Genomic DNA, 26,273 nt, shown 5'->3' on the forward strand with positions numbered 1-26,273 from the left:
GAGCTGAATTTGGGAAAGTCCTTATGGATACCTCTTGATAAAAACCGACATTGATAATGGAATATATGTAAATGACATCAGAAAACATGTACAACCACCTTGGGTGTGTAAATGGCTGCTGCTCATGACAGTGGTCAGCACTTGTTTGCTTAAGTCCAGCTGTCACAAAGATTTCACCCATGATTTATAGTTTTGTATTTGTAGTGGATCAGTCATAACTGCAACACATGTAGTGAGGAAAACTTTTAAAACATATATTTATAAAGAAGCCTCTCTGCATGAGTTTGAAGTATTAGAATCTCTATTTTCTGTCTTTTTTTCCCTCTACCATGTATTGTGTTTACACATGACTCAAGTCTTTTTAAATATAAGTGACTTTTTTGTAAAATGTTAATGCTGTACAGTTTTTCTTTTATTTCAGTCCTGTAAGAGTGATATTCTCTTGTATTCTAATAATCAAAATTCAGTTTTGGTCCAAAAGTCTTTCTTCTAGCTTTCCATCAATATTTAAAAATATAAAAATCCTGCTTTGATATGCACTCAACAGAAAAAAAATCTGATTAGAATGTGTGTGTGTGTGTGTGTGTGTGTGTGTGTGAGAGAGAGAGAGAGAGAGAGAGAGAGAGAGAGAGAGAGAGAGAGAGAGAGAGAAAGAGAAAATTAATATTGTAGGTCACATGTTCATTCAGTACAGAAAAACTAATATTGTTCCATTATCTCTTTATTCTGTCCGCACAGACTTCCATGTAATCTAAGTGCTGTACGTGAAACAATAGACGCGGGCCCCTGTGATAATTTTCCTGGAAAGCTACTCTTATCCAAAGGCCAATGCTCATCGACTTTCGCTTGAGAACTGGTGTAATGGGATTCAGGTACTTAATTTTGTAAGTTATTGAATACAGAACTATTTGTCTCCCAACAAGTCATTATTTGGTAACAGTTTACAGAGTAATCTCAATATATTCTAAGTAAATAACATGCATAATTTCACTTTACGTTGTGCTTAACTTTCACAGTTAGGATGTCTATTGAAAATGACTGATCTTGGCAGTGAGATTGTCCAAACAATGTGACACACTAACTGCACAACAGCAATAAAAAAATAATTTATGTACATTTAATGAAAATTATGCTTTGACAAAAAATCTTCATATGACATTCTAAACATTCTGTCCATTCTCTATGAATTTTTCACTTTACAATTTACACTGTTTATTAAATAACAAATATCATTAAATTTGAAATGCAGTCTTGTCTATTATAAACAGATTTCACCCTTAGCATAAATGTTGCTATAATTTTATTATTTTTCCCCTACAGAAGAAGAATATGTCTGTTGTTGACACTATGGCTATCATATATTAAAACAAGCAGCTGAAAATGACACTTGCACCAGACCAGCTGGCTTATTATAATATAAAACTAAAACATGAATAATTTCAAAATATTATTTCCACAAAATCTACTGAATACTGAATAGCAATATTTTAAGACTGAAATAAAGCAATAATTTGCAAGAAATTGCCTAGCTTGAGCTCTGCTGTTCCTTTTCACTATTTTATAACTTTTTAGAAATATTCTACATATGAAATGGCTTAATAATTGAGTGTCTAAATTGCTAGCATTTAGTTGGTCTGCTCTTAAATAATTACTGTAACAAAATTAATATCACATAACTGTTTATAATAGATACTCTTAGCTGAGCATGAGAAATGCATACTCTTTCAGGTAAATATTATACAAATGTTTCTATATTTAAGCAGCATTGATTGCAATAAAACTTTCAAAATAAAATTAACAAATTCTCTAGATTTTATCATAAATCTTTCTTTGTTGTCTTCGCACAAATTTCCAAGAGATAGCAATGTGTGAATGATCAAAAGATGAATAAATAAATAAAATCTTAGATTTATCTGCCTCCCTCTAATGTAGTTATTCTTGGAGGAATACTAAAGTTTTGCTGATTTAATCCATCAAAATGCCACAAAACAGAACAAGACATTTCACGAAGCAAGATATTTCTAATTCAATGGCCAAGTCACTCCCAGCTTAAACACATTTACAAAAACCACACTACTATGTTGTAATTCTTTAAGAGACAGCATTCACGTAGATATCTCATTTGAGAGAAACTGAACATAAATTATTTTAATGTATAATACCAACAAGAATTTTGATACCATGTACATCAATTATGTACATTTTAAAATTCAAATTATGAATTCAAAAACTTGTAATTTTATATCAGACTTCACAGTAGTTTATAAAAAAATGTGCTTTAAAGAACTGTCCCTCACTAAAATCAAAATATATAACAGATTTATTAAAACCACTATATTCGTATTGTGTAAATTTTTATAAAAAGTGTGCAATTGACAAACAGCTTTTAAAGTCGTTGTTTCCTGATTATAATAAATCATTTAAACAAAAGCAAGCAAGCTGAAGGCTATGGTTACAAATGAAGCATAAATGGTGGTGGCTGGCTGGCTGACTGAGTGGAGAGTACTTACACAGTAAAACAAAATATTGTGAATGATCTATGATTTCTTCAGATAATATTCACAAACTAACAATAATAACAGTCACAACAGTAAAGGATAAAATGCATAAATTTGCATCAATTAAATTTCAGCCACAATTTAAGAGTGTACTTTTGTCACAGACTCTTTCACATTATAAGTGGAATTTAAACTTAAAATGTAGAAATAATAAGATGAGAGAAGAGCACAAGGTGTAACAGCTGAGTTGTAATTAAGTTATTACTGTTATGTTTATTTTTATTTATTCATAGCTGCAGTGTCTACTTCATTTCCGATTGTTCAGAATTCATGGAACAAAACTTGAATCTACTTCTTTTGTATTTTCCATATATTTTTGAAAGAAAATGCATTTCCTTGAGGACAGAATTAAAATCCATGCTAAACAATTCAAAGGAATACTTTTTTCTGCTGTGCCCGTATATTTTGGGGAACATTGCTTTTTATATGAAATGCTGAGCTGCAACAACCTAACTAAGATATGCATATTTCTTAAAAATAAATAAATAAATAAGTAAATAATAGCAAACTAAGATTCCTTTCAAGAAAAATTCATTTTTATTACAGTGTGTTTACCAGTATAGTGAAATATGGTGGATGAAAATGGTAAACACTGCTTCGTTATTTGTCATAGCCCATTTGCAAACACTTATTTAAAGCAGATAAAATGTGTTTCAAAATCACAGCCAAATGAAATGTATGATTATAATTGTAGCTCTGTTAAAGATTAAAAACAAGCTCCTTCTATATGGAACCCTATTCGTTGTGATGCTCACAAAGTACTTTTGGCAATGTTTTTAATCCATATGCCAATGACTTGTTCCATTACTTAAAATTACAAAATCCTTTTGCCATTAATGTATTGCATGCTAATAAAATTAAAAATACTGATTCTCCACAAAATCACAAATACAGTCTCATTTCAGTTTTAAGAAAATTACTTACAACAAAACAAGGGCAAATATTTCTTGTGCCTTGCTGTACATCAAATAATGACAACTACATTACATTTTCTACTAGAAATACTAATGCTTTTTCATTCTTCTTTTAAGAGAATTTACGGCATTCACTTGGCCCTCTTGACAAATTTTTAGCACAAAGATGCTGAAAATTAAAATAATTTAAACAAATGTGCAACTCATACTCAGTTTTCAAACGAACAATGGAAGTGTTGATATATCTTTGGAAACAAGTTTTTTTATGTTCATAGCAAGCAATTTCCTTGTTACTCAAACTGCTATAAACACAATACACATATTTTCTCTTCTTGAAAATGACAACAACGTAAAGTTAATGTTTGTTCAGATAACCTATTTAATTCCAGCTGCATCCATTTAGCAACACAATTAGGTATAAGTTCTTAGCTCCAGTATCACAAATTTGACAAAAACACTGTCTCATAAATGATAACAACATAACATCACATCACATAACACACGACATGACTCCTTCAGGCACATAGTCATAATTTTTGCACTGAGAGTCCAGATCTTAGAGCCTCCATACGAAATTCTCCTTCATACCTTTTTTATAGCAACATTTTGTATTCAGTTTCATCACCTTTCAAATCAGATTGTGGCACCAACACTTTAATAAAACAATGTCAAAAATATTTAGAACTGTCGATACAAATCTGACAATGAATTGTAAGGGGGACTCAGACTTCACATGCATATTGAAAAACAGCCTTCATCTTGTTGGATAGTGTAAATGATTCAATGGATTTTTTTTTTTTTTTAATTTCAACTTCTTGTTTTTTTTTACCCTACCTAAAACGTTTTTGTTGTACTTCATAAATATTTACAGCCCTAAAATATGATAACGAACTATTTATCTTTTTTACACACGATGAAAGTAAGTCATCAACAAAAAATCTGGAGTTGCCTCAGTCACCATTCACTTCATCGTAGTGACCAAACTTCAGAAAAACTTGTTCCAATGTTGTCTGGCTGAAACTGTATTCTTCTATATCAAGCTCCTGCTTCGCTGTAGAACCAAAGAAAATATTTAGTTTTTTTTATGGAACATTGTAAACTTCCAATTAATTACACATAATTATAAATTTCAAAATAGGTCCTGCACAAGCTTATGAATTAAATTAGTGACTATATTTGAAGTTCAGATCATAAACATCAGTAAAGAGTGACAGAATTTTCACCTGTTTCTGCTAATCTCTACCCTTTGATTAAAACAACAGTATCAGTTCAAATAGGATGAAGAACATTAAAATAACGAGCTATACACAAAAAGAGCAATGTAATATCACATTCTACCTGTTGTACATATACTCAGATTGGGTTGTACGATCTCAACATGTATTACTTATGACCACGGTGGACAGAAACAAGGCTGAAGGGTGTGCTACTACGTATAGTTCCACCTCCATTACGAGAGCTGGGACATGGCGCATGAACCAAAGCATGAATTCGAATGTCTGCATGTGTTTGAGTCAGTTGTGATAAGTTATTTATTCTTTATTAATAAGGAAAATATGAAAAGAAAGATGAAAGGTACATCAGTGGGGTACTGTAACTTCAGCAATCCTGCTGATCGTTAAAGATAAGTTTTTGTCTCTGCTAATACATCTCACTTAGTGAAACTTGCCAAGAACTGTTTCTTGGACAAAGAATTCATGTTTGAGACTGCATATTGAAATTGTTGAATCATTCACAAGGAAGTGATTTTAAAGTGGTGTTGAAATTATAGGACAATCATTCATTTGTGACAGGCAAACGAAAGAGCAAAACTGCTGCAAAGCTATACCCTCATTCAAACACAAAAGCTTTGCTTTGGTAACCCCACTGGATGTGCAAACAGAAGATATTGATATACGGAATCTGTTGAGGTCACCTGTGGTGGTAACAGTACAGATATCGCAGACCTATCACATGCGCTACTGTAGTAGGAAAACATAAGGCCACCGATCTTGGACCCTCATGCAGTTGCTGTTATCTACCTTCATCTATACAAGTGAACTGTAATCACTATTGATGTTTACCTGTACCAACTCAGCTTTAATGTTGCATAGTGTTTCGTCTTATGAGGGCATCATACTGTGAAGCCTTAATGTAAATCTGCTTAATGTCACATGTACAATAGATGTGCATAGTGAATTAGTTGAGCCTGGACTTACATAAATTTCAGTAAGAACTATCACATATTAATTTCTTCTTTGGCTTATATTAATTTCTCACTTGGCTCCTACTACATCTACATCTACATCTACATGACTACTCTGCAATTCACATTTAAGTGCTTGGCAGAGGGTTCATCAAACCACAATCATACTATCTCTCTACCATTCCACTCCCGAACAGCGCGCGGGAAAAACAAACACCTAAACCTTTCTGTTCGAGCTCTGATTTCTCTTATTTTATTTTGATGATCATTCCTACCTATGTAGGTTGGGCTCAACAAAATATTTTCGCATTCGGAAGAGAAAGTTGGCGACTGAAATTTCGTAAATAGATCTCGCCGCGACGAAAAACGTCTTTGCTGTAATGACTTCCATCCCAATTCGCGTATCATATCTGCCACACTCTCTCCCCTATCATGTGATAATACAAAATGAGCTGCCCTTTTTTGCACCCTTTTGATGTCCTCCGTCAATCCCACCTAGTAAGGATCCCACACCGTGCAGCAATATTCTAACACAGGACGAACGAGTGTAGTGTAAGCTGTCTCTTTAGTGGACTTGTTGCATCTTCTAAGTGTCCTGCCAATGAAACGCAACCTTTGGCTCGCCTTCCCCACAATATTATCTATGTGGTCTTTCCAACTGAAGTTGTTCGTAACTTTAACACCCAGGCACTTAGTTGAATTGACAGCCTTGAGAATTGTACTATTTATCGAGTAATCAAATTCCAACGGATTTCTTTTGGAACTCATGTGGATCACCTCACACTTTTCGTTATTTATCGTCAACTGCCACCTGCCACACCATACAGCAATCTTTTCTATATCACTTTGCAACTGTTACTGGTCTTCGGATGACCTTACTAGATGGTAAATTACCGCATCATTTGCGAACAACCTAAGAGAACTGCTCAAATTGTCACGCAGGTCATTTATATAGATCAGGAACAGCAGAGGTCCCAGGACGCTTCCCTGGGGAACACCAGATATCACTTCAGTTTTACTCGATGATTTGCTGTTTATTACTACGAACTGCGACCTTCCTGACAGGAAATCACGAATTCAGTCGCACAACTGAGACGATACCCCATAGGCCCGCAGCTTGATTGGAAGTTGCTTGTGAGGAACGGTGTCAAAAGCTTTCCGGAAATCTAGAAACACGGAATCAACTTGAGATCCCCTGTTGATAGCAGCCATTACTTTGTGCGAATAAAGAGCTAGCTGCGTTGCACAAGAACGATGTTTTCTGAAACCATGTTGATTACGTATCAATAGATCGTTCCCTTCGAGGTGATTCATAATGTCTGAATACAGTATATGCTCCAAAACCCTACTACAAACCGACGTCAATGATATAGGTCTGTAGTTCGATGGATTACTCCTACTACCCTTCTTAAACACTGGTGCGACCTGCGCAATTTTCCAATCTGTAGGTACAGATCTATCGGTGAGCAAGCAGTTGTATATGATTGCTAAGTAGGGAGCTATTGTATCAGCGTAATCTGAAAGGAACCTAATCGGTATACAATCTGGACCTGAAGACTTGCCCGTATCAAGCGATTTGAGTTGCTTCGCAACCCCTAAGGTATCTACTTCTAAGAAACTCATGCTTGCAGCTGTTCGTGTTTCAAATTCGGGAATATTCCATTCGTCTTCCCTGGTGAAGGAATTTCAGAAAACTGCGTTCAATAACTCCGCTTCAGCGGCACAGTCGTTGGTAACAGTACCATCGGCACTGCGCAGCGAAGGTATTGACTGCGTCTTGTCGCTTGTGTACTTTACATACGACCAGAATTTCTTCGGATTTTCTACCAAATTTCGAGACAATGTTTCGTTGTGGAACCTATTAAAGGCATCTCGCATTGAAGTCTGTGCCAAATTTCACGCGTCTGTAAATTTTAGCCAATCTTCATGATTTCGCGTTCTTCTGAACTTCGCATGCTTTTTCCGTTGCCTCTGCAACAGCGTTCGGACCCGTTCTGTGTATCACGGGGGATCAATTCCATCTCTTACCAATTTATCAGGTATGACTCTCTCAATTGCTGTTGCTACTATATCTTTGAATTTGAGCCACATCTCGTCTACATTTGCAAAGTCAGTTAGGAAGGAATGGAGATTCTCTCTTAGAAAGACTTCTAGTGACACTTTATCCGCTTTCAACCAAGAACTATTTTTTTTTCTTTGTAGACTAGTAGGCAATTTTAATCTGTTACAGAAGTTTATTTGTGTTGAGTACATGTCTTTTGGGCATAAAATGAGGGTTACAACAACGGAAAAGAAAGTTTCCTAATTAACTGCTGGAAATCTATTACAGATTTTTGTATAAAGTCAATAAGAGGTTGATATTTTTAAATTGACTAAGCCCTACACATCAAAAAAGCGGGAAGACAGGTTTCCAACTGAGCCTGGCAAAAGATTACTCATCTTCTTGAGATATCACACTAATACTGTGTACCATCATCTTTAGCCTTGAAAATGGCCTTAATTCAGTGAGGATAGTCCACAAGTTTCATCAGGTACGTTATATCCACATGAAGCCACTTACCAATCACCAGATCCAGTAGAGCTACCAAATTGTGTTCCACCTGCAGCTCCAAACAGTCCCAGATATTTTCTTTGAGATTAGTATCAGCTGATTTAGCACAGACCAGACAAGGCATAACAGAGCACTTGACTGTGTATCAGACCAGGAACATATCTACATGACTTTTGTAGTCTTGGAAGGTGGCAGTGTCCACACTGTGCCTATTATGAGCATGTAGAAGAATGGGCAATATTTTAATACTGAGAATGTTGAAATAAACATATAGGTCCACGTTCACAGTGAACTGAATTGAGGGACCAAGTCATGGATTGAACAGCATCCTCAAACTTCAGAGAACCACTAGAAGCTTGAACTATGCTCTCCACACACCGGTAGATAAATGCCTCATTGACTCGTTAGTGCAAGAAAAGAGGCAAAACTGTCTCTCTCTGAACCATACTACAGGCCTCCAGTCAGCTACTGCCTTGTTTCTGTGCAATTGAGACACATGGCCTTTTGCAAGCTGCCCACCTCCATATGTCTATTGCATGTAATGCCCGTGGCAATGTTCACATGGAAACTGGTTGAATTGGACCTACATTAACTGACTGCAACAATTACTGCTGGGATTGAAACCAATTGTCAATGACGGGATGTGACACCTGTCTCCATTTCTTGTCAGTTAGGATCTTTTTATGATGACTTTAATTATGCAGCATTACATAGTTGAAAGTGGCATACTACTCATTCTGGATACATTGTAGAATCTGCATAGATGAATCAACAAACTGGATAAGTTTGATTAATGTATGCTCATGAGCATGCCCAAGCATGATAGCTCCTGTTGTTTGTTTAGGGTGTAAAATGTCATTCTTATCAACAGCTTTACAATTACCCATGAGATGGAGAGAGTTAAAATATTTTACCAACCAGAGCAGCCACAGGAAAGCAAGTAAGGAAAGGTGGCTGGCTGATCAGGAATATAAACAAAGACAAAAAAATTTCAAATCATGAATGAATTATCCAAATTGAACCCATTGTAACTTACCAAACGAAAGCGTTGGTACGTTGATAGAAACAATAACAACAACAAACACAAACACACGTGGAATGAGGGAAACATTCCACGTGGGAAAAATATATCTAAAAACAAAAATGATGTAACTTACCAAATGAAAGCGTTGGTATGTTGATAGACACACAAACAAACACAAACACACACACAAAATTCAAGCTTTCGCAACCTAAGGTTACTTCATCAGGAAAGAGGGAAGGAGAGGGAGAGATGAAAGGATGTGGGTTTTAAGGGAGAGGGTAAGGAGTCACTCCAATCCTGGGAGCGGAAAGACTTACCTTGGGGGGAGAGAAGGACAGGTATACACCAGCGCGCGCGCACACACACACACACACACACACACACACACACACACACACACACACACACACACACACACACACAAGCAGACATTGTTAAAGGCAAAGAGTTTTGGCCAAACTCTTTGCCTTTACAATGTCTGCTTGTGTGTGTGTGTGTGTGTGTGTGTGTGTGTGTGTGTGTGTGTGTGTGTGTGTGTGTGCGCGGGGGGGGGGCGCGCGCGCACGCATGTGTGTGTGTGTGAGTGTATACCTGTCCTTTTCTCCCCCTAAGGTAAGTCTTTCCGCTCCCGGGATTGGAAAGACTCCTTACCCTCTCCCTTAAAACCCACATCCTTTCATCTCTCCTTCCCTCTTTCCTGATGAAGTAACCTTAGATTGCGAAAGCTTGAATTTTGTGTGTGTGTTTGTATGTCTATCAACATACCAATGCTTTCGTTTGGTAAGTTACATCATTTTCGTTTTTAGATTTTTTTTATATATATATATATATATATATATATATATATATATATATATATATATATATATAAGGCGTTACAAAAAGGTACGGCCAAACTTTCAGGAAACATTCCTCTCACACAGATAAAGAAAATATGTTATGTGGACATGTGTCCGGAAACGCTTAATTTCCATGTTAGAGCTCATTTTAGTTTCATCAGTATGTACTGTACTTCCTCAATTCACTGCCAGTTGGCCCAATTGAAGGAAGGTAATGTTGACTTCGGTGCTTGTGTTGACATGCGACTCATTGCTCTACAGTACTAGCATCAAACACATCAGTACGTAGCATCAACAGGTTAGTGTTCATCACGAACGTGGTTTTGCAGTCAGTCCAATGTTTACAAATGCGGAGTTGGCAGATGTCCATTTGATGTATGGATTAGCACGGGGCAATAGCCGTGGCGCGGTACTTTTGTATCGAGACAGATTTCCAGAACAAAGGTGTCCCGACAGGAAGACGTTCGAAGCAATTGCTCAGCGTCTTAGGGAGCACGGAACATTCCAGCCTATGATTCGTGACTGGGGAAGACCTAGAACGTTGAGGACACCTGCAATGGATGAGGCAATTCTTCATGCAGTTGACAATAACCCTAATGTCAGCGTCAGAGAAGTTGCTGCTGTACAAGATAACGTTGACCACGTCACAGTATGGAGAGTGCTACTGGAGAACCAGTTGTTTCCGTACCATGTACAGCGTGTGCAGGCACTATCAGCAGCTGATTGGCCTCCACGGGTACACTTCTGCGAATGGTTCATCCAAAAATGTGTCAATCCTCATTTCAGTGCAAATGTTCTCTTTATGGATGAGGCTTCATTCCAACGTGATCAAATTGTAAATTTTCACAATCAACATGTATAGGCTGACGAGAATCCACACACAATTGTGCAATCATGTCATCAACACAGATTTTCTGTGAACGTTTTTGCAGGCATTGTTGGTGATGTCTTGATTGGGCCCCATGTTCTTCCACCTATGCTCAATGGAGCACGTTATCATGATTTCATACGGGATACTCTACCTGTGCTGCTAGAACATGTGCCTTTACAAGTACGACACAATATGTGGTTCATGCACGATGGAGCTCCTGCACATTTCAGTCGAAGTGCTCGTACGCTTCTCAACAACAGATTCGGTGGCCGATGGATTGGTGGAGATGGACCAATTCCATGGCCTCCACGCTCTCCTGACCTCAACCCTCTTGACTTTCATTTATGGGGGCATTTGAAAGCTCTTGTCTACGCAACCCCGGTACCAAATGTAGAGACTCTTCATGCTCGTATTGTGGACGGCTGTGATACAATACACCATTCTCCAGGGCTGCATCAGCGCATCAGGGATTCCATGCGACGGACGGTGGATGCATGTATCCTCACTACCGGAGGACATTTTGAACATTTCCTGTAACAAAGTGTTTGAAGTCACGCTGGTACGTTCTGTCGCTGTGTGTTTCCATTCCATGATTAATGTGATTTGAAGAGAAGTAATAAAATGATCTCTAACATGGAAAGTAAGCGTTTCTGGACACATGTCCACATAACATATTTTCTTTCTTTGTGTGTGAGGAATGTTTCCTGAAAGTTTGGCCGTACCTTTTTGTAACACCCTGTATATAATGATGTACATGTATAGACAAACAAATGATTACAGTTTTAGAAAAACTGGATGATTTATTCAAGATAACGAGCTTTATAAAATGAGCAAGTAAATAATGCATTGGTCCACTCTGGCCCTTATGCAAGCAGCTATTCAGGTTAGCATTGGTTGAGCGTTGTTTGACATCCTCCTGAGGGATATTGTGCCAGATTCTGACCAATTAGTGTGTTAGGTCACCAAAATCCCAAGTTGGTTGGAGGGCCTTGCCCATAATGCTCCAAACATTCTCAATTGGGGAAGAGATCCGACAACCTTGCTGGCCAAGGTACAGTTTGAGCATGAAGACAAGCACTAGAAACTCTCACCATGAGCAGGTAGGCATTACCTTGCTGAAATGTAAGCCCAGAATGGCTTGCCACATAGGGGGAAAAAAAGGTCATAGAATATTGACAATGTAAAGCTGTGCTGTAAGTGTGCCGTGGGTGACAGCCAAAGGGGCTGTGCTATGAAATTAAATCAGACACATCTTTGCTGGTCATCAGTGTTCAGTTTGAAGCAAGATCCATCACTGAAACCAATTCTACTCGGACGGCCATTGAGGTTCCCACCTAAATACATGTCTGGATATTCACCGGACAGCTGTGTGATATCAGTCTGACGGTTGCCCACCACAAGGCCCAACAACAAGAAGTGGCAGTCTGGAGTGGCATTTCATTTCATAGTTGGACTCCATTGGTTGTCATCTGTGGCCCCGTTACTGCATAGTGGTGTGTCGATCATATTATATGCCTTATTTTGCTCCTCATCATGGCATGCCATCCTGGGCTTCCATTTCAGAAATAGACCTCTCACACACAGCAAGAGTTTCTACTGCTTGTCTTCATGCTTGTCAAATCCTACCTTGGCCAGCAAGGTTGCCACATCTCTCTTCAAACGAAAACATTTGGAGCATTATGGATGGGGCGCTACAACCAGCTTGAGATTTTGATGATCTAACATGTCTATTGGACAGAATCTGGCATGACACCTAACAGGAAGACTATCAATCATTTCCGAGCTGAATAACTGCTTGCATTACAGACACACATTATTAAGTTACTCAACTTATGATGCTTCCTCCCAAAAAAAAAATCCACAACATGTACATCGTATACATCAATTTCTATCCCATTTGGATAATTCTTTCGTAGTGCGTCTTTTTCTTTTTCTTATAATGTAATATTTGGATGAGCCAACCATTCCTACACACACTAAAATCCCTTGCTTGATAGCTTAAGGGTACTGGTTTGTGAATAGCAGTGAAAACCTTGGAAAAATTGTCAGTTTTTTAAACTGTATAACTCAAAGAATACGATTTGTGAGCCCATATAATGCTTACCATCTCTTAAGACAATTTTTGGGAACATTTTTGTATATGAGCCACAGCTTTTGCTCTCACACTTTTTTAATTGTATTTTTTTGTTGCAAGTGATAAACCATGCTAATTATTTACGTACATCATAGGTACACATTACTCAAAACAGAAACAAAGTAGAAGGTTTATTTTTTTCCCTGTAAGTTCTTTACACTATTATCTTTAAAGCAGACTACTGAAAAGATGGTACTGTCGTAACGTGTGGCACAAAAAAATTTTAAGTATAATTATCAAAAATTTTGTAAATGAATTTGGGGTTTTTCTACAAAAATGCTTTTTTGTTTCTAAAGTTAAGTCACAAGAGTAATCTACTTTTTAGTTAAGAATGTTTTAAGACAGTATACAATATTTCAGGAAAGTCAAGTTGAAGTTAAAACTTGCTTTTTCTATTGAACTTGCATGGTACTAATGCATCCCAAGCCCATATTCATCTTGTTTCCTGTGTTGTTTTTCCTCCCTTCATTTTTTCATACTCCTTCTTCTTATTCTTGCTTCTTTGTTAGTTTCCAACACTGATTTTTCTGCTTCGAAGAGTCTTCTTCGGTCAATGGCTATTAGAGCTCTATGCACTCCCATCAGTTTCACAATATTAAGCTTTGACACTGCACCATTATTGAAACATAGAACAGCATCTAGCACACCTATTTTCAAAATATTTAGTCCTACTAGAACTGTTTTTGGTATCTGTTCCTATATACAATTGTTGAAGCTTTCATTTGGATTTCAAGTCCTACCACGTAAACATTTCTCTAATAATCTAGCCATAAGATCCCTATATATAACTTCCATTATAGTGGATGGCAAAGAATGTTTATGGTTGTAATTCTCATCTTGAGTTAAGAGTCACATCATGAATCATTGCCAGGTGGGCAGAGAGTGCATGGCACGGGTTGTTATCTGTGGAGGATTTATGAAAGAAGGTAGCCCATACTGCCTTTTTCATTCCCTCAAGGTCATTTTTATTTTGTCTCATCACTTGTCCTTATACTGCAACCTGTCTATTTCTTCACCTGTAAGCCTACCACATCCACTAATTTCTTTTGCTTCAAATTCCTCTTCAAGTTTCTCAATCTTGTCCCTAACCTTTTGTGGACACGTCCAACACATTCCACTTTTTTCAATTTTTGTGTCAGCATAAGGTTTGGATTCATTAACTTCTTGGTACCCATTTGATTCTCCACCTCCTAAATAAGATGTATATATCACACCACATTTCTCCACTGACTTGTGAAATATCTTCACAACACCTTCAGATTCCATCACTCCACAATAACCACTAAAATTAATCAAACATTTATGATTTTCAATTCCACTAGTACAGCCATACCAGTACTTGGCAATACATTCAACATCAATGACTTTACCATTCTCCAAGAAGGTAGCTGTCACTAAATCATTTAGGGACCTATGGCCTCTTTGTTGTCAGGATGCATCCAGGGCTGCAGACATACATGTATTGCTGTCATTCATGTCTACACTTTCCACGAACAGCATTTTTCATACTATCATTTGCTACTTCTTCTAAAGACTGTAGAATAATTTTATTGTACCCGTCAAACCTTTTAAGGGGTGGTAAGTCGATAAGAGCAAAGAAAATTTGTGCACTTCTGTGCCCTTTGCCTATACATCTCACAGCATAAGCATGTTTAATATTTGTGTTATACACACTCTGTTTAGTTACATCACAAGAATAACCATATTCATTTAAATCACAAAAATTGCAAACAATTCTTAATTTTGATATTCAGCCTCTTCTAGAACATATATCCTCAACTACCTTCAGACCACTATTGCTACATTCCTTACACTGCAAAGCTTTATTTACCAGTTCAGATAGAGCATAGAGTTCAACAAGAACAACCTGAATCAATAGTGTCTATTATCAGCATTAATACTGTCAAGCCCATTGTCCAAATACTTCAGTTTTAGCTTTGAAGCACTTGGACGATTCAAGTGTTGTATCACGTTGTATTTCAGTATTAGCAGAGTTAATCCATTTGGTGAACCGATTTCCAAAAAATTTTCATTGTTTAACACCAAACCTCTTAATTCTTCCAATTGCTTTGAAGTGGAATAAGAAACTCACACACACAATTACTTCAATGTAAACAAAATATCTGCACCAAAACAGCAGCAAATAATGACTAAACTCACTGTATAAACAAGAGATAAGCTACTGTAAAGCTTTTGCAGATTACCCAACTTAAGGGACTAAAAAGTCATAAAAATGAAACAAATGAGGGCAAAAGTTTATTTTTAACAGGGCTGAATGTGTGCCATGGGGATGTTGTGGTGTGTGCAGCCACTTTTACATTCCTCTAATTTTGGTACTTTCTGAGGCCCATTTTCCTGGAAGTAAACTTTTTCTCATTTAGAAAACTACAGAGAATTATTTACGACAAAAATTTAAAAAAATCGATTTTTTTGACAGTTATTTATGTACAAGTCCTCTCAAATTGAGTACAGGCCTGCTAATAAACCAGCTTATATCATTTTTATCATTTATATAAGAGACATTGAGTTATAATATGGCAAATTGTAATCAGTGCATCATGGGGCTGTGTCCTACTTGAACAGGTGTTAAGCAGATTACATCACTTCTACAAGGCTGGAGTGAGGCGTGCCACAGCCTTATAGTTCCTTTTATTGATCACAGCTTGTTATCCATCAATGGAACCACTCTTCCTCCACAAAGGCACATGACAGACTTTCTCAGCAATGACATTATGGCATGTGCTGGGATAGGACAGCAGATTACATCCAGAATGGTACACGCCTCCTTGGCTGTGGTATCAGCTAATTGATTCCCATGAAGCCCCATGTGCCATGTGTAATGGAGCTGATCAGTGCACCTATTTTTGTCACAGACTGGAGAATATGGAACTTCCTTTAAATTAATGAAACGATCCAATGGAATCCAAATCTTAACTTTGTATTTATTGTAATTCTGATAATATTAGTTAATCTTGTATTTTTATAAACAGAAATTTTATAAATTTGACATTCAATTAGGATTTATTTTCAGAAAACATAATTATTTTTCATATCCAATTTAATTCAAATTTGTGATCATATTTGAAAATATGAATGCCATTTTATAATTTATTCTGAAAAATATTTTGACAGTAATTTTTACAAGAACTAATTGTGTATTAATATCTTTGAATGTAAAGTATCAGTACTTCATCGTACTTTTTGAGATCACTTGGCTGAGACTGTTTGTATTATCTTTGTTCTTCTTTGAGTCAGTCATTATGAAGTTGTTGTCAAATCATATTGTCATAGCGACATGAATAAGTCACTGTCTGTTGAAGTAATGAGTTGATTGTAGCAGAATGGAGAGTAATTTATAACCTTACATTGACATCTGGAATGAAGAAACTAAAGGAAATTATGAAGAAAATGCTGAATATTCAAACGTCAAGCAGAAAACCCAATCGTACCACCTAGATATTGTTTCCTGTTAGTCATGTTTCCAATGAGCTATGTTATCAGCAAGGAGCTACAATAATCAAATGAGCAGATTATTTTAATTACTGTATCAAACTTCCTTCTTGCTCATAATGGCTGCACTGTACTTGAGATGGTATTCCTAGTAAAGTGCATGGCAATAACTGATGATTTTTAGAAGGAATAGAGATTCAAATGGCTCTCAGCACTATGGGACTTAACATCTGAGGTCATCAGTCCCCTAGAACTTCTAATTAACCTAAAGACATCACACACATCCATGCCTGAGGCAGGATTCGAACCTGCAATCGTAGCAGTCGTGCGGTTCCAGACTTAAGCACCTAGAACCGTTCAGCCACCGCGGCCGGCAGGGAATAGAGGTTCATAATACCTGGTACTCAGCTGAATGATACCTCCTTTTGTTGTACTTGATACTGGAGAATGGCATCTTGTATGTTGTGGATGGTTTTATCTGCTGGATTGGTCTCCAGAACACTAAGTGAGTCAGAATTGATCAGAAATTTCAAACCATGATCCTGTTTCATCTGATCCAAAGTTTTATGAATCACAGAGTGTTCAGCATCAAATACAGTAAACACACTATGCAGGCAGTTTCTGAAGAGACAGGTGGAAGAAATGGTAAACCAGCCAATAATGTCCTCCATTTGGATCCATCAGCATGGTGCTCACTTAAAATGCTAAAAATACATTCTCAAAACTACAGTCTGAAGTGAACAGTTTTCACACTGTGTCAAGTCTAAAATTATCCTAGGTTTCAGTAACAACCACTGTTTTGCCTAAATCCTTTAAACCCTTTGTCCATACACTGAACAGTTTCATCCCTGATGAACAGTTGCTGTACAGTCGTTCAGGGGTTCCATGGATGCTAATACTGTAGGGAATGGTACATTCTTTCTGCCATTCTGTCATTCTGTCATACGTCTATGACTGTCTGGTGCCAGTCCTATACCACCTGCAGCACTCAAAAGCAACCAGTATGATCTTTTCCCTTGGTGATTAATATTTTGTCTAAAGAGTTTACTACTAGTTTCACATTTTAGATCAAGTGGATGCACAAAATGCCTATGTTACTTCATGCTCAAAATAAATAAAACTGTATAGAGATGTGATCAGTTACTTGAGAAAGTTGCGAATTTGAGTCATGGCAGGAAGTTTTTGTGATTTGATTGGCTAAGTTGATGAGGTAATGATGAAACTTAAGGATCTCATATCATAATTTATGTGTATTGTGAAACAAATGAAAAACGTGAATTTTTGCATTATCATTATCAGGTAATTTGTTTGTAAGTATATTTACATAAAATAATAATGCAGACAACGAAATGATCCTTGAGAACCTATCCTGCAAACAATTATATGTCTGTGTATATGAATTCGTTAATGTTTTATAATGATTTTGTCTTAACTTTTAACTACGTTTTATTGTCAAAGCAAGCTGACATGTATTGAATTTTCTGTCAGTGCTTGGCGGAACATGACATCAAAATTAAATTCAGTTGTTCCTTGTTACTACGTAGTGAGATAGCTTGATTACATCATTACAAAGAACACAAATTTCAAACCAAAGTTTGGTGTCAAACTCCAAAGGTCTTGTTGATAAAATTAAAGAAACAGAAGCCTCACCCACTTCTAAATTTGCTCACTTGACATCATAACTTTATTTACAAATATTCTCACTGATGAATGTGTAAAAACATAAATAGATCTTTTGCACACATCTTAACTAATCTTGCAGGATTATGTTACATACTATGTGCTTCTCAAATATGTGTGAAATACATTTATTTCTAGTTTAAAAACATGTACTATAGATTCTGATGACCTAGTTATAGTTTTCTTCTCTTAATCCTATATGAAATGAAATTTTCATTGACAGTTCTGAACATGTTTTTCTTACAAAATAAGTCACTGAGTTGCAAAACTTAAATACTGGGTCAAGTGTGTGGATAATGAGTTTATGGACTGGTACCACTAGACAACTAGATACATAACAACTTTAGGATTCCCACCATGATAAGTTACATCACAATGGAGCTGGGAGGCTCTTCTTTAATTTTTTTATTTATTTTCACAATAGGAGTCACACAACAACAGCTGCATTTTACAGTACCAAAAGCATCTCAACTTTTTTATTCAAGAGTAAAAACAAATTTCAATCTTTGTGAGAGAGTGACGTGAATAAAATCACGTGCAAGCACTGTAGAAAGTATAACTAAGTCAGCTAGGCAGACCTGTGGCAGTTAAGTTATCAGAACATGAAAGAAGCTGGGTACTAGGAAAGACAGATTCAACCGTTTGCTGAACATCTTTTGACAGAAATTGATGCATATGGTGTAGTTTGTGAAATTTTACATACTGTTAACAAACAGAAAGATTGTCCCACTGGATATACTTGAAGATAATAAACATATGATACAGGATGCGAGCTTGATGTTAAATGACCAAAATAAATTTCTTTTCTTCCCTCTGTTAACTTAAGTTTCAGTTATGCATATATTAGATTACAATTATAAGTTCAACTTCATTTTCCATCTGTTTTAAATGGAATGATATCCATACAAAAATCTCCCTTTTTTCATTTTCAGTCATAGGTTCTTCCTATGTGACATACAAATGTAATACTTCCTTGTGAACACTGTCAGAGAAATCACTTTTCGTATCTTCTATAGAAGTAATACCTATGCAACTCACACATTTGGTATGCATTTGTGACATTTGGTTGTAATCTGATGATAGCCTAGGGAGTCAAAAGCCAGTTCAAGTCCAAATAAATAATATTTTGCAGAACATTAGGAAATTGCTTCTTATTTAATATTACAATAGCATGTCTTAATATCATTCTAACATGATCTTCTGATTAATAAACAACTGTCCACATAACCACAAGAGCAAGTAGTGTATCTTCCAAGTTTAGATATTTTTAACATTTGTCTGCAAGAGTAATTTTCAAGCCATTTTCTTCAAATGACTGTTACAGCTGAATAGTGTTGTAGTGTGCTGCTCTATATCAAATGCTCCAAAATAAGAACAGGTGTTACAAGTAAAGTGATGCAGTGACCAGTTCTGAGTTAGACACATGGTCACTAATTAGTAGCAATTTTTATTGGGAGATATAATTATTGAAATTACAAATGCCACATGTGATGCATAAGTTTACTGTCTTTTGTGACTTGACTTCCAATTGCTAACGTTCAAAGAATATAATAATTTTTTGTAATACACACTATTTGAATACTTACATGATTTTGCATGGAATCTAAATTTCACTACAACACCATGTGATAGAAACTCTTTTAGATAAACGTCTACCATGTTCCTGCAGAAAGTGTCACTCTCTCACCTTTTTCAAGCTGTGTGAAGCACTCAGCAAGGGATGTGACGGCATGCTGTGGTACACTAAACACCAGCCTATCAGCAAAGCTTTCCTCCAGAGATGCATCAGGGAAAAGCCCATTGACAAATTCTCTGAGGTCGCTGTGCCTGTCTGAAGACGGTGTTGTCGGTGTGCGGTCCCCACCACGCAGCTTCATCTCTAGTGTGTACCCAGCACCATATAGGTTCTTAAGGTGTTGCGTTGAACCAATGCACCTTTAAATTATAAGAATTTCATCAGTATTTTATTGGCATGTTAACTAAACTATCAATATACTGGAATGAAACTAGTTAAAACATGTCATAGAAGGAAATTTTAATAACCCCTCATGACATACAAATTGGTGATATAGACGTATCAAAGTGTAATGTCACACATGTCCAGCATGTGCATCTGTCTCAGGAATATGACCAACTTCTTAGGCCCATCACATGAGCTTTTGTAGTGAGCCAAATGTAAGGCTGCCCTGCAGTCAGTTGCTGTTATATATTTTCCCTCTTCCTGTGGACTTTGAATGCCAGAACTCTTTACTGTGTGTATAGAGCTGAAAATATTGAACTTGTGGTCTCTACCATCACTAGCCTAGATAGGACTTTTATTATGAAGTACTTATATTGGACTATGTCGTGGTTGGAATTCTCTGGATCTCTTTCACAATAATTTCTATTCGTGGCTTAGATTAATACTTTGCCAAGAATTATTACTGTTTGTTTCATGGACTAACTGACAATTTAAGTTTTTGTTATATCAGTTATTTATGTTCAATAAACTTTTGTGGCCTGCCGTGAGTGTGGGTTACAATAGTAGCAATAAGATGGTCACAGTTTTGATCCACTGAGTCCTGTCTTGGAGTGCATGGTACAGAGCACATCTCATTGTAACAGTTATTAGGGTTTTTTCCCCAATTCCAGTCACACATGGAGAACAGGAAGAATGACTGTTTAAATACCTCTGTGCATGCTGTAATTCATCTCATCTTTTGTTCACGATACCTGTGGGAGTTATCATTCAACTTTAAGTAGTTTTCTTGGGATTCTACAAGTCTATCTTCAAGAATCTGCCAGTTTACTTTTTTCCACATTTCTGTGACACTCTCCCATGGGTCAAATAAACCTGTGACCACTCATGTTACCCTTCTCTGCATATGTTCAGTATCACCTGTTAGTCCTATCTGGTATGGGTCCCGTACACTTCAGCAATATTCTAGGATGGATTACACAAATGATTTGTACAATCTCCTTTGTAAATTGAGTGCATTTCCCTTGTATTCTACCAAAAAACCATTTAAAAAAAAATAAATAAAGAAAAAAAAAAACATGCATGTGATAGCAGCAAGGATTAAATTTTTACAATATTACAAGATTGATAATGTAAACCATACAGTTTGGACTGCAGAATTGCAGGAGTTGGGTAAAAACTGTACATATGTGAAAATTTAATTCACAATGATGTGATTCACTTCCCATGGATAAGGTGATCTGCATACAAGCTTTAAGACAGTTGGTTCCTTCCTTCCTGGCTGAAGGGCTACAAATCGTATTTGCATTTGAAATATTGCAAGTGATGTAACAAACTTTTAAAGCAAACTTCATCTTACATGTGGCTCAGAGTTGTGAGGAGCACAGTGGGTTTCTGTTGCAGAGTCAAAAGTGGTAAACATATTGTGTGTAGTCATTCTAACTGGCCTCATTCTTTGCAATCCTTGACTAGGGCATGGCCAACTGGTCTCATTCTCTGCAATCCTGGACTAGTATTAGGCACTTTTTGTGGCAATACACTTTGTTTCTCAGCTACCAAGACTGTTTTTCTTTGGATGCCAAATAGGAATGTCCACATTGTGAGGGTGAGTGATGTAACATTTTCAGCAGTGTTCAAGTGCTGGTGGCATAATAAATTTTAGTACATGTGGCAGAGCATGAGAATGGAGCCAACTACAACAGCCAAAATAAATTTGGAAAGACAGGTGGATGGGAAAAGACCGCAAGGAACACCTCGAACCTGATGGATGGACTTGATTAAGGCTGATCTAGTGACCAAAGGATGGACAGTGGATGATGTACTTCGTCAACAGGTGTATTTGGACAGGATGACGTGGAAGAGGCTCATTATCAGTACCTGGGAAACTGGAACTGTTAAATGGCGATGATGATGATGATTATTATTATTATGATGATGACATGTGGCAGAGCAAAACATTCCACTGACTTTTCTTTTTGATACTGGTGCATTGGTCTCAGTGACTTCCATATCAATATTCTTCAGATATGTGACTGTGCATCACTTTATATCTCCTCCATGTGGAAAGATGGCAATCTATTCTGTTTCATATTGTTACTGAATACAAACAAAGGCTGACATTAAAGGAAATCCACAGCACAAAGCCTTTTTTTTACCACTTGACAACTGTTTTATAACCAAACTGATCTGTGTAAGCAGTTTTGTGTGTCTGTTTAAGAATGATCACAAATGTTTTCAGTCAGAGAATTATGACAGTCATTAAGAGGGGCATAAAAAGTAATTCCCAACAACATAAAATTTACATGGAATGATTCTTTACAAAAAATTAGAAAATGATATTTGCTTTCATTTACCTCAGTTCTCCTTTGACCATTATACCAACTCTTGAACAAAGAGCATCTGCCTCTTCCATGGAATGTGTTGTGAGGATTGCACCTCTGGTCCCCTGAGAACAGAAAATTTCTCAATTATCTAACATGCTCTAACACATAATCATTATTCTTAAAGTGGAGGCAAGTGCAACACAGTGAAATAGAAATTAAATTTATGTGCTCACTCTTCTATTACTCTAGAAGAAAAGTTTGATATGGTGTTCAAGTTGTTAACCCTGAACTTTATAACATTCACTACATTTTCTTGTCCAGAAGTAACAAGTAACCAACTTCCTAAATCAATTCCTCATCGCATCTATCCAGATTATAAATTTCCTTTGAGGAAGGAAAGTGTCAGTACTGAACTGAAATGGAATACAATGCCATCTATTTGATGCGCATAATATTGTTTATCACACCTAGCATCCATCATTCGAACTATTCTACATTCACACCTAAATAACACATGATTATGTAGCAAAAATATCTGCACTTACCTGAAAACTAGCAAGGATTGTATCCCACAGAAATCTCTTTGAGCGAGGGTCCATACCGGTACTTGGCTCATCCATCAATACGACACAAGGACCACCCACCATTGCCATTGCAAAGCTAAGCTTGCGGCGCGTTCCACCTGAACAGTGTTGACTTTGCTTATTAGCATGTTCATGGATCTGCAGACCCATCAGGTACATGTCCACCACCCTGAAAATAGCAGTTATAGCTGAGCACAATTAATTGTTTCATCAGGTATTCAGCAGGCAACTTGTTACACACAATGTACTTTTGATTCATAGTCTGGAAGGAGAATTTCAACACAAGTTTCTTCTGCAGACTTTTAAAACATTTAAAGAACTCTCTGTATTTCAGACACAGTGATGAAGACCACCATTGGGATGCTTACAGATATTTATTGATTTAAGTATTTCATGCCCTATTAAGAGAGTAGTTATTACAAACAGAAGAGACAGGATCAGCTGTGACAACACACATAGAAGGAAGCAGAAACTAACTGAAGACTTTTGAGAAAATCCACAGAAGCCTCACAACAAAATTGGCAACGAGACTGCAGATTAGAATTACCTGATGATATTTCAACTACATGCACATTTTGTCAGGGAACACTTTGTTCTGATAACCTACAGGACTTTTTTTATAGAAGTAACAGTAATTTTTGACTGCATTGTGGGAGTAAATTATGAAAGTACTTATTGAAATATAGTAAAAGAAGTAATGTAGGGGAAAAAAGAATAGATCTGTTTAAAACAAGAATAGCGGAAAGTAGAAGTTCGAAAGAATAGCTTTTTGTTTTTCAATGGGAATGGAATTATATGCTGTAGGTAATGTGTGTAAAAGAATAATGTAGTGTGGAATGTTTGTTCATAATGACTATTCTATTAGTGAAATTGTAAACTGTATGACTTCTGTTTAAGATTAGGTATGAGAAACTTTTGTCAGGGAAATATGTATGACTAGAAGCAAAACAGTTTATTATACAGATAAAACAGCAAATTACTGTAAGAGACAGTTGGAAATGTTAAAGATTTTTTAATTTTGAAAGTGAGATGATAATGTTTTGTTTCAGATTTATGGAACCATTTTTGTAAAAATGCAAATAACAGACTGGCTGTATCTTATTTTTGTGATTAAAAAGAAAATGTGAACTAAAATTTTATGCAGATTTCTACATTAGTTTTACACAAGTATGAATTTTTTTAAAAAAGGAGGAAAGAAAATTGTAGTAGTTGAGATTGTTTTTCTGGCAGATTGCTTAGTTGTGGTATGTATTTGGCTGCATGCAGCAATTTCCAGTTGTTCTGATCCAACTGCACTTATGTGATTGGATGTATAGCAATGAACTGTCATTCCAGTTTGACTAAATCTACTGTAGAGTATTGATGAGGATTAGGTCTACAGTTTTGGTATGATTATTGAATGCAAACATTCCACATTTGGCTGTTAAAAACTTTTATTTATTCTGGTTGCAGTTTTGACATATTGTCAAGCATTCTGGGATGTTTAAACTCTCTCTACAACATTTCTTGCGGAAATGCATGATACACACTTTGTTGCCTTACAATATATTTATTCACAAAATATATTGTAAGACAGAAAAGTGTGGACCGTGCACTTCTCCAAGTGTATCGACACTGTTGACAGTCACCTGAAAAAATTTTCAATCTACAACAGTAAGTGATGTCACACTGCAACATAGTTCCCAGCAGTCTGAATTCAAACACAATATGGAGGTATAAGTCTTCCCACTGTTTGCCACATCATGGGAGCACTTATCATTTAGTTACTACAATAATAAGAAGTACAATACTCATGTAGACAATGTGGTGGATGGATCACAGTGGTGGTAAAATGACAAAGATGTAAACATATAAAGAGGGTGTGCTTGAGAATATAATGATATTAGTGTGTAGAGTCAATATCATACAGTTTGCAGAATTTATACAAACAAAGGACAATTGCAACAGATGAATACATGAATATAAAAGTAATAATCAAATAAAATCAAGGATTTAAAAGTCAGGTAAGTAATATCCACATACATAAGTACACATAAATCTAATTGTGAAATTTTAACTGACACACCATTTAGTAAAACTGAACTGACTTGCCCAGCCACACGAAACATTGTAAATCATGAGTGTAACAAGATCAAGAATCCTACATAAAGTTAAAGATAAAGCATGTGCATACAGACACGCGTGAGGTGTCATTCCTTGCATCTTATGTGCTAGTGTAAACATTCTCATTTAAAGTAACACAATTTATGTAGGAATAGAGAAGACAACTCTCCGAAAGGCAGAATTGCTGCATTGTTGATAGGTACACAAACAGAAGATACAGAGCTTTTCTAGCTTTCTGAATGCACTTCCTTTTTCAAGCACACAAACTTGAAGGAAGAGCATTCCGAAAGCTAGCAAAGCTCTGTACCATCTGTTTGTGTACCTATTAATGACGTAGCACTTCTGCCTTTCAGTGAGTTGTCTCTTTTATTACTAAATAATTTGTAATTCTCAACCAGAGCTTTCTATACAAAGTAGTAATAGATAGACATATAAGTATATGCGCATCTAATCACAACTGAAATATTTCATATTAAAAATGAGGTAACTACCTAGTCACAGTAAATAATGCCAACAGAATACAAGGATAGAAAGAGGGTAAAAAATCAAACAATGGAAACTCCACATTGGAATGTCAACAATACAAGGAAAAGGATAGCTTGCATTCCGGTCCAATCAGCCGGAAATGTCTGTCATATGCATGAGGCAGAGCCCCCCCCAATAATGAGTTAAAACAAATAATTATTATGGTAGTAAACAGGTTAACTGAAAATGAGTGGTGTGAATCATGATAGTGTTATGGTGCCGTGGGCACACTTAGAATTTGTACTGGTGCGCGAACCTTCAGGTAAAGTCTGGTGCCAGCTGGCCAGCGCTGCGACCATGGTGCATCAGAAGGACTGGAGCAGAAGCGCCTGGAACCCTCTGCCTTGTGTCACCTTGACACTTTGAGATATTACGACGCTGTGAATGTATAAAGCCCACCCTGCTGCCGCAGTCATTCAGTGTGGATAGTTTTGTTCAGTGCATGTCGCAGACATGTTTAGTGTTCTGACTTTAGTGTGTAATGGACTATTTTATACGACTATATTTTATTTGTTTACTTTAGTCTCTTAGTGTATTGTGAATTAAGTTTGCAATGGATAAATTTGTTACCAAA

At 36.5% G+C, this 26,273-nt stretch overlaps 1 protein-coding gene across 1 annotated transcript in view; it reads right to left on the reverse strand.

Moving 5' to 3' along the window:
* Nucleotides 1–907: 907 nt before the first annotated feature.
* The window catches only part of LOC126418602 (cholesterol transporter ABCA5-like), a 346,051-nt gene continuing 320,685 nt past the window's right edge, over nt 908–26,273 (reverse strand). The window contains exons 29-32 of the mRNA XM_050085434.1: nt 23,033–23,240; nt 22,518–22,609; nt 19,894–20,141; nt 908–4,523 (exon numbers count right to left, since the gene is read on the reverse strand). Coding sequence (XP_049941391.1) covers nt 4,423–4,523; nt 19,894–20,141; nt 22,518–22,609; nt 23,033–23,240 — 649 coding nt within the window. The 3' untranslated portion in view covers nt 908–4,422. The remainder of the gene's footprint in view (nt 4,524–19,893; nt 20,142–22,517; nt 22,610–23,032; nt 23,241–26,273) is intronic.

This window comes from Schistocerca serialis, chromosome 9 (assembly GCF_023864345.2).
Source record: "Schistocerca serialis cubense isolate TAMUIC-IGC-003099 chromosome 9, iqSchSeri2.2, whole genome shotgun sequence".
Taxonomy (NCBI): Eukaryota; Metazoa; Arthropoda; class Insecta; order Orthoptera; family Acrididae; genus Schistocerca; species Schistocerca serialis.